A 17073-nucleotide genomic window follows, 5' to 3' on the forward strand; every position below is an offset into this window, starting at 1 on the left:
TCACTTATTTTTTTGTTTTGCTGTGAAATATGTAAAAATCTTAACATAATTGATTTTGGGGGAACTATCCCTTTAATCTGGATGTAAACTGATCAACCTATTGAACTGTGGTAGGAAGACTTATGCATTATTATTCAAACAGAAGAAAGAAATGCGAATAGGTTATGAACAAGTGGAGGATGGGCAAGTGATAAGAGAATTTTTATCCTTTTTATCTGGATGTAAATTGACGGAGTGTGTCTGCCTCCTGAACTGTGGTAGAAAGACTTTTGCAGAGAATCCGAGAATGAGATGAAATCAAACGTGTCAGATGTGTGATTAATGGTGTGTGTGTGTGTGTCCTCAGGTGAGATGTGGAGGCTGGAGGATGAGAACGAGGCAGACGTGGCTCCGGGTGCCGCTGACCTGCGTCCTCGCTCTCAGTCACCGTTCTCACATTTCAGACGGCGAGCGGCGTATCTGAGGAAGAGCATGTCAGCAGACGATCATCTGGGGGATTCAGATTTCCAGAGCGTGCAGACAGAGGACAGGAGCTCGGCTGATCCCAAAGCCAAACTCAAGAGGAAGTTTGTAAGTACTTCGGTATTAAAGCAAAGACTATAGAGAACACAAGACATGTCACTTTGTAGAGTTTTGAATGGGGGAAAATCATAACGCCAATATGGTGAATGAAGCCCTGCCTTCTAGTACAGGAGCCAATCAGCGATCAATTTAGACTGAGGATTCTCCGGGGTAGAGGCTCTGACCTGACATGATTCGAACATTTAGAAATGAAGCTAAAGAGAAAGTTGTTGTTTAGTTTCATCGATGACTCTTGATATGAAATGTTATCGTAAGCTTGGCAAGCAATTTTGGAGAATTTGATCAAGAGGCATGACCAAGAGGCATTTCAAAGATGGCCGCAGAAGACATTGTGAATGATTTGCCTTAAAGAGACTTTGGTTAATGTCTGCATGAACCTGAAGCTGTGATTGTTTTGTTTTTGTAGTGTGATTCAGTTCCTAGAGAAACGGATTATTAAAAAAGAAAACAGTGGGCTTGGCTTGTTTTTTCTACAGCAAGCTGATTGAGTGTAGTTAAGTAGGCATTTCATTCAGAAAGATCAGGAAAAGGTGGCTCAGTGGTTAGCACTGTCGCCTCACAGCAAGAAGGTTGCTGGTTCGAGTCCTGGCTGGGCCAGTTGGCATTCCTGTGTGGAGTTTGCATGTTCTCCCCGTGTTGGCGTGTGTTTCCTCAGTTGCTCTGGTTTCCCCCAGAGTCCAAACACATGCGCTATAGGGGAATTGAATAATTGAATTTGTTTCAGAGAAATAAATTACATTTTGAGATATATATTTCTGAGCAATTCCAGCGTTATGGATGTGACATTTGCAGTAAAAACTCCAAACATAAATTCACATAGAAATAGTATATGTTAACATTATATTGAAACATCGGTTTATATTTTCGAGAATAACTGACCACAGAGTTATGGGATCAGAAAAATATCAATCTGTTAACATGTATTGTACTTTGAATGGGGAAAATAAACATGCGTTATGGATGTGACAAAAAACAGTCTACAACATACTTTGTAGAAATTCTGTGAAATATACTGCATGACCCAAAAGAAATATTGATAATCAATGGAGGAAGAGTTGGTTCTCTATAGCAGTGTTTCCCATTCCTGTTCCTGGAGGCACACCAACAGTACATATTTTGGATGTCTCCCTTATCTGACCAATTAACTTCAGGTGTTGGAGTCTCTTCTAATGTTCTGCTGAGTTGATTCAGGTGTGTTTGATTAGGAAGAGGTTGAAAATGTGTACTGTTGGTGTGCCTTTAGGAACAGGGTTGGGAATCACTGCTCTATAGAACAAAAATGATTGATTTTATTTAATTAATATTTTTGCATTTATGAGGAAAAAGTGTCGTTATGGATGTGACATCTCTCTGTTATGGATGTGATGGATGTGAAATTGCCACTTGTTGGACTTTGTCAATGTTTTCAAAATATTATATTTGATTTTCCAGAGACTTTTTTGACTATTTCTAAAGTGCTGTAAAATATTTGCTTACACAGAAAACTTAGAAACGATTTCAGTATTTTGGTGAAAACTTAAATTATTTCATGGCAAGGTTGACATTTGCATGGAGTTGCTCGCATACAAAAATGTTACTTTTTATAGCCTTGGTGAACGCAAGAAATTCCTTTCCAAAAAGCAATCAGTAAACAACATATCTCAAGTAAATAAGAACACAAATGTCAAATAACCCTTCAAATTAAACGTTGCTTCAAAGTGTTCCCATGCATGTAGGGGGGGTTCATATTAATATTTAATGCGGTGTGTAGACTAGCATGAAAGTGGAGCCCTCATTACCTGCCTGCGTCGTGTAATAGAGGCTCAGGTGCTCGAATGCAACCTGACATTCACAAACACTTCACAAAACAAACCCAACTACGTGTGTGTGTAAGTGTGTGTCGCTGTCAGGATGGGCTCTTCTCTGGAAATGATGAGTCGACTCTGTTTAGGGGTAAGACGTCTGTGTTTGTGTCCGAACGGCTTTATTTTAATGTTGTTTGAAAAGCTTGATGTGCGGCTATAGTCTTGTTTAGGGGTTTCTTTAACATATATTAAAGGCAGCCTTTCAATTGACAAACTGAAAGACCATCAAAGTCTTGACAGAATGTAGTGAGGTACGAGTGTGTTATAACAGAAACAATGCTAAGAGCAGGGGATAGTAAAGAAAACTATTGAAATGTTTTTTTTTTCTGTGTGTAAAACCACACTTTAATCCTCATATGATTACTATCTTCAGTAGTACTAAAACAATTTGACTGAATTTTTGTTTCCTTATTTTTACAGGAATAATCTGTATATTACCGTAAAATTACTATTACTCTCTGAAAATACAGAAAGTTTTCATTAAAAAAACAGAAAAATACCAAAATACAGGCAATAACTGTAAATTTAATGTTAGATTTTTTTATTTCAGAAAATATCTGTAAAGCAACAGGTATTTATATACTGAGAAAACTGTAAAACTCTGTAAAATACAGACAATTACTTTTAAAATAATGTTTATTTTTACAGTGTGACAATGCAGTGTTTTTTTTTCTGCAATATATATTGTGATATACTGTATCTACACAATTTCACTAAATGATTTAATAGCACTATTTAGAAAGAATTGATTGTCACACTTTTTTAAGGTTCACTTCCCGCTATTAACAAACATTACCATGACTTTTGCTTCAAAATAAACTCTTAATTTGCCTCCTTATTAATAGTTTTTAAAGTAGTTTAGGTATCATGAAATACGTGTAGTTTATTAACATTAATAAGCAGCCACTGTCTCAAATAACATGCATGCTAATAAGCAACTAGTTAATAGTGAGGATTGGTCCCTAAGTGTTATCAAATGGATTCATTTTGACTGATTGGGATGATTATGTATGGGAGTGAATCTTGCATAAAATGAAATAAAGAAATACAAGCATAGATAAATACAATAAGCCAAGATAAAGTGCATGCTTATTTCAGTATGTAATGTAATGAAGTATTTATTGTATAAATAACTCAATACAATTATTCATTATTAAACTTGTGGTAAAATGTATTGTGCCTGTATACCTTAATCTCTTAAAAACAAATGATACAATTTCACTCCATTATGGTTACACTCAGCAATAATTCCACAAATCGTGTGTTCTGAACTGTGACTCTTGCTCAGAAATAACCCTAATTTAACAGAATCAGAATCAGAAAGAGCTTTATTGCCAGGTATGTTCACACATACGAGGAATATGTTTTGGTGACAGAGCTTCTACAGTGCAACAGGATAACAGAGACAGGACAAAAACAGATAATAAATATATAAAAAAAAAATACAAGTAAGTAGTGAATGCATACAAGTAACATTGCATATCTATGCAATGTGACTATTGCGGATGCACACATTGCGGTATCGATGCTGATATATTGTGCAATCCTAGTTCAATGTCTCATGTTTAATTATGTTGAGTAAATGTGTAAAAAGCAAGTTAACTTGATCAATTTGTGTTCGGATATCATGAATGATATCATGAATGTGTTTTTTCTCATTTCTGCACATCAGAATTTTATGTTGCATCCAATTTTGATAATATAATTTATTCTATTACTTTAATTTTGTGCGTTCGCATTATGGTGTTTTGGCGGCACGGTGGCTCAGTGATTACCACTGTTACTCACAGCCAGAAGGTCCGTGGTTTGAGTCCCGGCTGGGTCAGTTGGCATTTCTGTGTGAAGTTTGCATTAGGGTTGGGTCGATAGATAATGCCATCGTCCATCGCCGATGGCAGATAGCCTTCACGATGGTGAGCCGGCATCGCGATTCTCTGCCACGCCCCCGTCGCAGCAGCAACCCGCTCACGAAAAATACACGCTTAGGCCTCGTCGATCCAGGTCCATACTGCTAAAAACACACATCACGTGAACACACACACACAGAGTGTCATGTGCTGCAGCGTCTGAGTTCCAGCAGTCAGCCCAGAGAGCAGTGCACGTCAGACAGTTTATCAAGGATGTACTGCTGGATCACATCTCACTATAGTTGTTAAATGGAATATTTAATTAATCTTATCTCTTTCTAACGACTCTTCGGTCTTTTGAATCTATCAGGTAACGTATCACAGCGTCGGTACACTGCTTCAGTCTTTCGCTTTCACGCTTGTACTTAATCATTTAGGTAAAACCTCAGATGCTGCTGGTTGGTTCCTGTTGGTTGTGCACCTTTTTTACCAACCAAGTTTGTCAACGGCATTATAACAACACCGATCACTCTGCCTATTCATGCTAGAGTCCTGCAGAAAAAGTGATTGACAGGTGGTCATTTGTGTGTAACTTATCTTTATTTATTTATAATTTTATTATGGGTAAAACTAAGACCATGCGGGTCAGGTAGTTGAAACGGTAGGCTACAAATAATTAATTCACCGCCGCCTACAACGACGATGCTATTGTCCATCGCGATGTTTCACATTAGACATTGTACAATGCCAAATTGTTCGACTTCGCCCAACCTTGCATGTTCTCCACTTGTTGGCGTGGGTTTCCTCCGGGTGGGAGATTCCCCCACAAGTCCAAACACATGTGCTATAGGTGAATTGGATGAACTAAATTGGCTGTAGTGTATGAGTGTGTGTGTGTGCATGTAAGAGTGTATGGGTGTTTCCCAGTACTGGGTTGGAACTGGAAGGGCATCCGCTGCGTAAAACATGTGCTAGAATAGTTGGCAGTTCAGTCTGCTGTGACCATTCCTGATTATTAAAGGGACTAAGCTGAGGGAAATTAATAAATTAATGTATAACAAGACCTTCTGTACATGTTACGAGATATCAATACCACAGTTGATGTTAATAATAATAAGGAAATACAGTGAAAATATCTTTGCTCTGTTAAACCTCACTTGTGATTAGGCCTGTCGCTATATGTATTTTTGTTGTACGATATATTGCTCCAAATATATTGTGATAAACAATATTATTGTCATTTTAAGACCATTTTATGCCACTCAATATACATATAATGGCAGAATGACAATATAATATCATCACAATGCAAGCCCACTCTTCCAAAGACACCATATTTTATTCTTAAGAATATTTAAATGAATTATAGTCAGTTTAACAGTGTAATAATCAGGCAATTGGAGTCAGAATGTGAAAACGCATATCCTAAATAAATAATAATAAATGTTAACACAAAAGTGCAAGGTGAAAAGTAACAGAGGCCGTGATTTCTGCTCTCAGATATATTTTCAGCTCTCAGATACCCACATTAGATTATACTATAGTAATTCTTTCATTAATTTTCTTTCCAGCTTAGTCCCTTTATTCATCAGGGGTTGCCACCGCGGAATGAACCACCAACTTATCCAGCATGTGTTTTACGCAGTGGATCCCCTTCCAGCTGCAACCCAACACTGGGAAACACCTATACACTCTTGCATTCACACACATACACTGGCCAATTTAGCTTAATCATTTCACCTATAGCGCAGACTATTGGCTGTGAGGAAACTGAAGCACCTGGAGGAAACCCACACCAACACGGGGAGAACATGCACACTCCACACAGAACTCGAACCAGTGACCTTCTTGCTGTGAGTCGATCATGCTACCCACTGCGCCACCATGATGCCCTTATACTTTAGTCATTTATAGCAAATACTACAGTGTTTTTAACTTTACCAACACTGACTCCTCCAATAGATATGTTGCAGAATGAGCTAAAATGTTGCTGGAATTGGTTTTTATGTATGGGCAATATATATTGCATGACCAAAAATGATTGAAGTCATGTTCACGTGTTGTGCGATGAGTCCATATATTGATTATTTTAACAGCCCCAAAAAATGAACAAGAGTGCAAATAATTTAGCTTTCAGCCGTGTATGTGTTTGTTTCATAAGCAGTTTTCCTCTTGATTCCTTCATTTTCAGTGTAGGAGTGTCATGGTACAGTAAGCAGATTATTTTGTGTGTGTGTGTGTGTGTGTGTGTGTGTGTGTTTTGGTATATTGTACAGTTAATAATTTTCACTACGCTGACACATTCAGAAATCGTTCCAGGTTTGCAGAGCGCTTTATTATCAGACAGCTCAGTTGTTACAGTATTTATACAAATAAACAGCGCTCTGGCCGTCTGCCAAAAAACGAGCAGCTTAAATTGAGTTTTTTGGGAGAGAAAATGGCTGGCAGAAGCTTTTTGCGGTGCATTAGCGTCCTGTTTGAATGGCCTGCTGGTTGTGGATGATTGTGTGGTCTTGTAGTGAACTTGTGGCTGATCTGTATGAAGATAAACGACACAGCGGCGGCTCCATCAGGACGGATGCTTGAATTATTCATGATGGATATTCATGCCAGGTATTTGTCATATATTAATCAGATGTTTTATTTAATGCACAATGATGCGCTCGGCTGAATTAGTTTCTTTATAGAGCTCATGAATAGAGCCTTTGCTGCTGCTGCTATGTCTTTGCATGGGGATTTTATTGGATTACATAAGAATTGTTATCATTATTATAGTTTGTCTGACAAGCTTTTGCTCCTACTAGCAATGAATGCCTTCTTTGGAATATATAACATTACATGATGAAGTAGACAGATCGCATTTAAGTTATACATAACAAAGGATGTACATTTAGAGATTTCTAAATCAAAAGCAGAGAGATTCTTATTATGAAAAACCCAATATATTGCATTGCTTTCTTTATTTAATTTTAATTAGTAATAACAGAACAACCAGTATCTTTCATAATGAACTTTGGAAAAAAAAATTAAGAAAGCACAACAAAGTTAGCATGTATTCCCTCAGTATTTAAAGTCTGAAAGCGTGTAATATTTTATGTTAACCTATAGTTAGTTCTTAATTTGTAAATGAACAATTTCCGGAACAAAACCTGAAATGAAAGTTACTGTGATCGACACAAAGAGCATCAAATTTCCGAAAAGTCTTATTATTTTTTGGCATATATGGGTCAATCATGGATAAAAAAAATGTATCTACAAAAACATAAATCTTATGAAACATCACTAATCAGTTTATTAACACCACTGACATTCAGTTCACGGTTATGTGCCAGGTGAAATGAATACTTAAATGACTCACTCAGTCTAATCTTCAAGAAGAGCCCACAGTTACCTCTTCTGTCATGTTATCTGGCTGACTTGAGATCGCTTTGCTTCAGTCTCCTGCTGCCCTGATCCATTCGGGGAGTTTCATCTTCTCAAAATCTCTTTTGATCAGGCTCATTATAAGATTTACCTGTGGTTTAAAACATTAAATATGACTGCCTTTTTGCTATTTTGAAAAACAAATCTTATTTAGGTAGGCCACTATTACATTTTTTATTTTCGCTGCTCACTGTGCGCAAAACAATAATCACAAACCAATGAGAGTGATCGTAAGTGTAAGAGAGCTGAACATTTTGTTTTTGGGCCAATAGTTAAACATGCCTTCTGCTTTAACTTCAGCATGGTGACTTTATTTGTGTGCGCACACACACTATCCACACAGCTTTGGTCACCGTTTTCACTCAGAATCATTCATTCATATTCACTCTCTTTCACACACACATGCTGGTATTCACCACGCAGACGTTAATGCCGGATCATGCAGCAAAACGACATTTCCTGAAACAGGATCCGGCTCAAATTAAGCAATGCCTGTAATCTGGAAATAAATGATAATGATCTAAATGATAAAATTCAATATTATATGAACAATTCCCTCAAAATCCATGTTTATTAATGGCAAGTTTATAGAACCAATAATAACTTCGAAGTGGTCTCTTAAATATTTTCCAGAGCTGTATAATAGTACTATAAACTTTAAAGGTGCAGTATGTAAGTTTGACACCCAGTGGTTGAACTAGGTATTGCACTCCTAGATCAAAACAAATGCAAGCGCAGGTTGCCAGATTGAGGACAGGAGCAAGTGATTTAAAGCATTTTCTAAATTAAAGCAACTGCACCCGATAGAAGGAATATTTCCCATATTAAAAGAGTTTTTGTCCTAACCAACACCTCAAACTGATATATCAGAAACGGCTTCTATTTCTCACAGATGAACAACAGAAAACAATGAAAATCACATCAGGTAAACCTCATGTGCTGTATTCAGTGTTAAACGCTAATAATTTGAGTTTGAATGCCATTTTACATGATATTTACTGAAAGCAGCAGCAGATAGTTCACCTCAGATCTTGAAAATAAAATAAACAGTTTGAAATTGAACTTTAGAGCAAAACATGTGACTCAGCATGTACATTTAATAATGTTAAAGAGCTTTAATATGTATTAATTAGATTATAAACCTTACTATTTCGTGAGTGAGTGCATATTCTGTGTTTCTGAATGGCTGTATTTAAATTTCGTCTGGTGCAAACAGCCAAATTGCTCATTACTACATATCTCGTCACGAAGCGTGTTGTTATAATGTAACCTGCTCACCTAATGTTTATGCAAGTAATATTTATATAATTTGCTAATTAATAACCTCATGTGGAACTCTGAATCTGTCTCATTTTCTCATAGTCTGCTACTGTCCACTGGAGGTTGCATTTCCGTTACGGACGCATGCTTTCAGAGCCTTTCTTAATGAATGAATGAAATACGCTATTTACCACCAAGGCAACCTGGGGTGCTGAAATTTAATTGGCTAAACTGGCATTGGGCAGGTTAAAATTACCAAAACAAAGACCGCCGTCCAGCACGGAAAACACATTTTCAAAGCAGAATATCTGACTTGTTTTTCACATAAACAAGAATATTCACTGCAAACATATTATGGTATTTTTATGCTTCAGAAGAGTGAAAAACTTACACACAGCACCTTTAATATAATGACCATTTTTGGAGAAAATATGATTTAATTTTATTTGGACAAAATATAATTTCTTTATGTGTTACTTTATGACCGGGACAGGTTATTTATGTGAAAGATTTTATAATTAAATAATAATGCAGATGTTTAAAGATACTGTGAACTAAATACAATAAAAATACTCAATCTAATACTATGATAGGATAATTTTTAGTAATGATTATATTGGAATAATTCAAATTACTGCAATTTGTATTTTTTTTTCAGTGTAATGTTCATAGTCTAATTTTCTCTTTAAGGGATAGTTCACCCAAAATGGAAAATTCTGTCATCATTTACTCATCCTTCACTTGTAAGAAGCCTGTTTGTATTTCTTTTTTCCTGTTGAACACAAAATAAAAGATATTTTGAAAAATGTTTAAAACCTGTAACCATTGACTTCCATAGTATGTGTTTTTCCTACTACGGAAGTCAATAGATTCAAACATTCTTCAAAATACCTCATTTTTTGAACAGAACAAAACAAAAACGGCAAAAAAAGAAACTCAGACATTTTGAAGATGTGTAAATTATCATTTTTTTGGGTGAACTGTCCTTATGAGCTTCATTTAGTGCAGGATTTGACCACTAAACTTCTGTTTTCAGAGGTCAGAGTGTGTTTGCAGTGTAGTTTTATTAGCAGAGCTCTAGATGGCAGTGCTGAATAGCCACAAACTCTCTCTCAGAGTTCATCTGCTTCCTTTAATGCAGAAATGCGCTTCAGGATTATTCATAAAGAGCATAAATGCATCAGATTTGCTAATGAACAGGAGACTAGCATCACAAATAGAAGATGAAAGCAATTCTAAGAGAAACTGTGAAGTTTAATGGAAGATTTTTCTGTTGAATGTGTCGTTTTCCTGAAATCCACACACACACACACACACACACACACACACACACACACACACACACACACACACTTGAGAGGCGAAAGGCTGGAGATTTTTTCCTCACAGCAATGGTTGCTGTTGGTTACATGGTGAAACGGCGGCCATTAAGGCTCATTATGTATTTAGATGTGGGGCGTCGCTCCCAAACTCATCCTCACACTCTTCCCTCTGAAGTTTGTCCTCCTTTCTTTTCACTCTGTCTGCGTTTTTATCTGACGTGTCTTTCTGCAGTTCCGTTAAAGCACTTAAGCTAAGCTCTTCTAAAGTGTCGGAGTGTTTGTAAACTCTCCATTCAGTCCTATGTGTTAGTCTGCAGATGAATGAAACGCGTCCCGACTCGTGTTTGTGCATGTGTGAATGTAAATCAAATTTGTGAGTTGGATAAACAGAACCGTCTTAATGGAATCAATTCAGTCCCTTGAGAAAGTGTGATTAGGCTAACAGCTAAAGTCAACAAACATGTTTCATTGCAGACGCACCGTAAACACCAAACACGTGATTCCCCCCAAAATAAGAGATGAAGGCGGGAGAGGCTTTTGAGAGCTGTGTTTGTGATGTTTATAAGGGGTGGGGGGGTTGGGGTCTGCATTATGCAAACGCAGAGGAGAAAAGGAGAGAGGAGATCTGAAGGGTTGAGTTGAGAAATAGGAGAAATCCAAATGCTGACTTCATTTTCACAAGTTTTCAATTATTTGCCTGTAGTGGATTGTGTGTGTGTCTTCACCAGAGACGGTAAACAACCATCCAAGCAACCACATATCAACATTGTTGTGCTTTTTGTGTGGATAAGCAACACTCATTAGAAAATGTAGAAATCGTGTCCATTATGACAGACGGGAAGAGGAATAAAGCTTGATTAACCAACGCAATGACAAAAAAGGTGAATTGTGTATTTTGAAGTTTAGGTATCTAAACATCCATCCATCCAGCCACCTGTTTCTCTGTCTGTCTGTTTTTCCATCCATCCATCCATCCATGCATCCTTTTGCCTGTCTGTCTGTTTTTCTATCCGTCCATCCACCCATCCATCCATCCACCCACCCCTCCATCCATTCATTTATCTATCCACCATCTGTTTGTCTGTCTGTCTGTCTGTCTGTTTTTTCATCCATCCATCCATGCTTACATCCATCCTTTTGTCTGTCTGTCTGTTTTTCCATCCATCCACCCGTCCATCCCTTTGTTTGTCTGTCTGTCTTTTTCCATCCATCCATCCATTCATCCGTCCTTCTATCCATCCATCCATCCCTCCTTTTGTCTGTCTGTCTGTCTGTCTGTTTTTCCATCCATCCATCCATCCATTCATCCATCCATCCGTCCGTCCGTCCGTCCGTCCGTCTGTCTTTCTATTCATCCCTCGATCAGCTTGTCTGTATGTCTGTTTTTCCATCCATCCATCCATCCATCCATCCATCCATCCATCGTTTTGTCTGTCTGTCTGTTTTTCCATCCATCCACCCATCCATTCATCCTTCTGTCTGTCTGTCTGTCTGTCTGTCTGTCTGTCCATCTATCCATCCATCCATCCATCCATACATACATTCATCTTTTTGTCTGTCTGTCTGTTTTTCCATCTATCCATCCATCCATCCATCCATCCGTCTATCTGTCTGTCTATCTGTCTTTCTATTCATCCCTCTGTCAGCTTTTCTGTATGTCTGTTTTATCATCCATCCATCCATCCTTTTGTCTGTCTGTCTGTCCATCCATCCATCCATCCATCCATCCATCCATCCATCCATCCATCCATCCTTTTGTCTGTCTGTCTGTTTTTCCATTCGTGCATCCATCCATCCATTCATCCATCCTTCTGTTTGTCTGTTTGTCTGTCTTCTTTATCTTCTTTTTTGTTTTCTGATTATGTCTCTTTTTGCTACCTTCATTTTTTTTGTTGAGTCAACTTAACAGTGTGTAGGATTGAACTAGGTTTGCAGTAAAAATTCTAAATATTAGAGTTTTTTTTTCCACCCGGCCCTTCCAATGATGACTCGATGCACACACAGGTTGCCAGATTGGTGACAGAGACAGGTCTATAATTATATAATTGGGTAATATTATTGGGTAAACTGGCAGTGGGCTGGTTATAGATACCAAAACAAAGACAGACGTTCAAACACAGAATGCTCACATAAACAGTTATGATCCCTCAGTGTGTATCTTAAATATCTGGAAACAGAGAGTATTATGGTATTTCTGTGATTCAAAGAGAGTCAAATACATACATACCGCATAAGTAATGTCAAAAAACTTTACATACTGAAAATAATAAGTTAGACTTTGTATAACTTTAAATAATTAGCTGAAACCGTTAAGTTAAAGTAACATTTGTTATCATGACATTTTTATTTCATTTCATTTTTTTTTTACAGTGTGGGGATATTTTTTACTGTCGTAACTGAAGGGTCTTGGTAACATTCATCACACACTCAGTGCTTTTGGACTCTCGAGACCTGTTTTTGTTGTTTTGGAAACTGAGCGGCATTGTTAAAACAATGTCACACATTATAAAACAACATTTGTAGAGACAATAAATATTGCACACCCCAAACACTCTCCCACCCTAAAGTTCATCAATCAGATATTTTAAATAGCCGAGCTTGACTTTAAATCTTTTGTAACGGAGTGCACTGAGTTCGTTTTGCAGCTCGTACACACAGCAGCTCATAAAAACTCCAATGATCTATGAACAGAATCATATTAAGCACAAAATATGGCCTGTATACTAGTGATGTAGTTCAAATACGTACTTGTCGTCTCAACAGTTTGAGGCTCCAGAGTACAAAGCAGTATTTTATTTGTCTGTTTATAAAAAAATTCTCACTTTTTATTGAGTTTGGGATGTTTGGCATGTCTGATTATTAGCTGAAGTAAATAATATTAACAGTGAAATGCGTAGATGCATTGATGGCAAATCAAATTGAAGGTGAGAGTGCTGTAAATAATGTTTAGTTTCTTGTACATGGCGATTAATTCGCTTCATAAGACCTCAATGTACGATCAGGAGCAACATGTATTAATTGTGTTTGCCTGTATGTGTTTTTTATTTTACTTTTAAAGTGCTGGTAACTCTTATGAATCACTCCTAATAATGGTTGCATGGTGGCTCAGTGATTAGCACTGTCACCTCACAGCAAAAAGGTCACTGGTTTGAGTCCCGGCTGGGCCAGTTGGCATTTCTGTGTGGAGTTTGCATGTTCTACCCTTGCTGGCGTGGGTTTCCTCCGGGTGGTCCAGTTTCCCCCACAGTCCAAACACATGCGCTGTAGGTGAACTGAATAAACTAAATTGGCCGTAGAGTATGAGTGTGTGTGAATGAGTGTGTATGTGTGTTTCCCATGGAATGGGTTGCTTCTGGGCATCCGCTGCAAAAAACAAATTCGACTGTGGCGAAATCTGAAATAGAGACTAAGCTGAAGAAAAATGAAAGAATGAATGAACCTCTCACTAATAAAATAATGCGACAACTTAAATGACAGCATTTAAAGGGATAGTTCACCCAAAAATGAAGAATTCACCATTTACCCACACCCAAATTAATTTTGTTCAACAAAAAACAAGATATTCTGAAGAGTGATCGAAAAAAGCCGCCACTGATATTCATTCTTCAGTATATCTTTGTGTTCAACAGATGAAAGACGCTCAGACAGGTTTGGAACAAGCGGAGGATGAAGAAATGTTGGCAGAATTTTCAGTTTTGAGTGAACTATGCCTTTAAGAAAGCATACAATGATAGCATTGCTTTGCAATGGAGCATTATTGTGAAGTCATCATATTTATCTGCTATCATTTTACACAATAGTTTACTTAAAGGAAGATTGCTTTAAACATGAAAAACTGTTAGTGTTTCTTTCAACTAGAATTATACGTATCATTTCTCTTATAAAGCAGCTCTTCAGTCGGTGCCAATAGTCTAGTGGTTAGTGAGCCCACATATAGCACCCAGGTGCTCGCGGCGACCCCAGTTCGATTCCCAGCTCGAGGTCCTTTGCCGATCCTTACCCTCTCTCTGCTCCCCATATTTTCCTGTCTGTTAATCTCCGCTGCCCTGTCAATAAAGGTGAAAACCCCTAAAAAATTATATATACATATATATATATATATATATATATATATATATATATATATATATATATATATATATATATATATATATATATATATATATATATATATATATATATATATATAAAGCAGCTCTTCAATGTTTATACATTTACTTGAGCATAAATGATGAGGAAATGTTCATTTTAGGGAAACTATGCCACTGTAAAAAATATCCATAAATTAGCAGTTTTCCATATTTTGTGATTAATTTTTTTTTCCCCGGTTATTTATGTTTTTGAATTGCATTATGGGAGCTTGATTTTTCTTCCAACAACTTTTAACCTTGAAAAGTTCTTTAATTAGTGACTTTCATGAACATTTTTAATAGTTTAAAGTGATATATTGTCTGGGTTGTTGTAGATTACAACACAAAAAACTTATAATAAACTTCCAGTACATTTAATGTTATATTACAGACTTATTTCATTCATTCATTTACCTTCGGCTTAGTCCCTTATTTATCAGGGGTCACCACAGCGGAATGAACCCCCAGTATGCCAGCATATGTTTTATGCAGCAGATGCCTCTTCAGCTGCAATCCATTACTGGGAAACAACCATACACACTCACACACTCATAAAATATGGCCAATTTAGTTTATCCAATTGTGTTTGGAGTGTGGGGGAAGCCGGAGCAGCTGGAGGAAACCCACGCCAACACGAGGAGAACATGCAAACTTCTTGCTATGAGACGATATCGCTAACCACTGAGCCACCATGCCGCCCTCCAGACTTATTTCTCTTTTATTTATTATACATTATATTATGTCAAACTACTAAAATATCAATACAAGTGAGAAGTAAACTGCAAAGAGAATTAAACTGCAAAGTTGAATTTTAATCATCAAAACTTGACAGAGCAGTGATCAACATCCCATAATACAATCCACAAGCATAAATAAACCGAAAACACTTGTAAATCACAAAATTTGCTAACGATTAATTAACAGATTTTTTTACAGTGCATTAAAGTTGTCTGTTTTGTAGAATCAGGTTTAGCAGTGTGCGATTCTTGAGTGAATCGTTCTATTGAGTTGAATTGGTTCAATGAATCAGCTGATCTGAATGAACTGTACTGACCCAGTCTTAATTGAGTCATAACAGCGACTGCTAGTGAATGCTGACTTCAATTAGAGTTTGCTTTTCTTTCTTTTGAACGACTTAAAAGCTTCAGTCTCCTTTCATTATAATAAAACATGAAGACATCCTTTTGTGTTGGACAGAAGAAGAAGAAAGAAAGTCGGACGGACATGAAAGAGAGAAAACAATGGCAGAACTAGCCTGTTTCTTTAATCCCGCACTGTCGTATGTCTTGAATCCTGTGATGTTTTCTTAGAGTTTGTGTCTTGGTAACCTGTTCTTGTGTCTGGACGTCTGCAGGGATGTGTGTGTTGACGTATGGTTGTGTACATTTACCGCGGTCACAGTGAGCTTCTCTATTCATCAGTGTTGAGTAATAGGCGACTCTCCCTGATTGATTTTATTGCTTGAGCTACAGCGAGCTCCTGTTTGGGGTTTGTTGTTGAAGCGTCTGCGCAGGTGGACACATTCAGCTGCTGTATTTCTGCTGTCAAAGAAATGATTCCAGGTTAAGTTTAGCTTTGCAGACGCGCCGTGCTGTTCTACTTACTCGAGTTCCTGGCTTTCACTGACCTCATTACTCATAATGTTTCCAATTGTCTGCGTCATTAAACTAGATTTTGTTATTATTCTGAAAGCTAACTATAAACATGGTGACTTGAACTAACTCGATAGCCAGATTCCATTCAAAGTAGCCGACCTGAAAGCGAAACTGACCATAGAAGGACATATTTAAATATGAATTTATGCAATAGCACCTCTAGTGGCAGTGCGGAGAATGCACTGAAAATGTGCTTATGCTTGTTATCGATGGATCTGTTTCAACAGAATAGATTTTTTTTTGTAAAATTATACTAAAATGTTTATATATATATATATATATATATATATATATATATATATATATATATATATATATATATATATATATATATATATATATACTGAGAAAAGTGACAAGCACTTATCCATGTTTTAGGAAGAGCAAATAATAACTTGACTTCTAGTTGATCATTTGGTATCAGAAGTGGCTTATATGAAAGGCAAAGGCCTCTAGATTACACTTATTTGACCAAAATAAAATATGATCATGCCTTGATTCTTAATGATTTAATGAAGACAGTAAGATCTGACTTTGCTTAGACAAAAGTCTTGTCATCTTACAGAAATAATGTCCAGTTTAGACCTTTTTCTTGGCTGCTGCATTGAGGGCACCATAGCGTCCAGCATCTTCCGGTAGAATGTTTAGAACTTCAGTTTACAGCGTTTACAACTGGTAATTTGCGATCCGAAAAAGAGTTTCAAAAGCGTTTTGAGTGGATTACGGAGTGTTTTTGTGACAAAAACGTTCTCCTAGTTCACGTGTCTGCCGTCAGAAATACAGTGTGTGTGTTGCTGACCTGTCAGCTGTTAGCTCAGTGGCTCTTCAATGCACGTACAAACTCACACACACACGTGCGCTATACTTCACTGCGCTATAGAGCAAATCAGATTACTGGCATGAAACTTAACAAGTGTGTAAGTCATGCAATTTACAAAAATGACCAATAAAAGTCCGCTATTGATACTCTGTTGGCTGATGTGCATGTTGATTCTAATCGAGAGCCGTTT

At 37.1% G+C, this 17073-nt stretch overlaps 1 protein-coding gene across 1 annotated transcript in view; it reads left to right on the top strand.

The window, feature by feature from the left end:
* Nucleotides 1-17073, top strand: part of LOC130218595 (ankyrin repeat and fibronectin type-III domain-containing protein 1) — a 173625-nt gene that overhangs the window by 39665 nt on the left and 116887 nt on the right. The window contains exon 4 of the mRNA XM_056450830.1: nucleotides 347-570. Within this exon, the coding sequence (XP_056306805.1) occupies nucleotides 347-570 (224 nt within the window). The remainder of the gene's footprint in view (nucleotides 1-346; nucleotides 571-17073) is intronic.

The sequence above is a fragment of the Danio aesculapii genome, chromosome 24 (genome assembly GCF_903798145.1).
Source record: "Danio aesculapii chromosome 24, fDanAes4.1, whole genome shotgun sequence".
NCBI classification, from domain to species: Eukaryota; Metazoa; Chordata; class Actinopteri; order Cypriniformes; family Danionidae; genus Danio; species Danio aesculapii.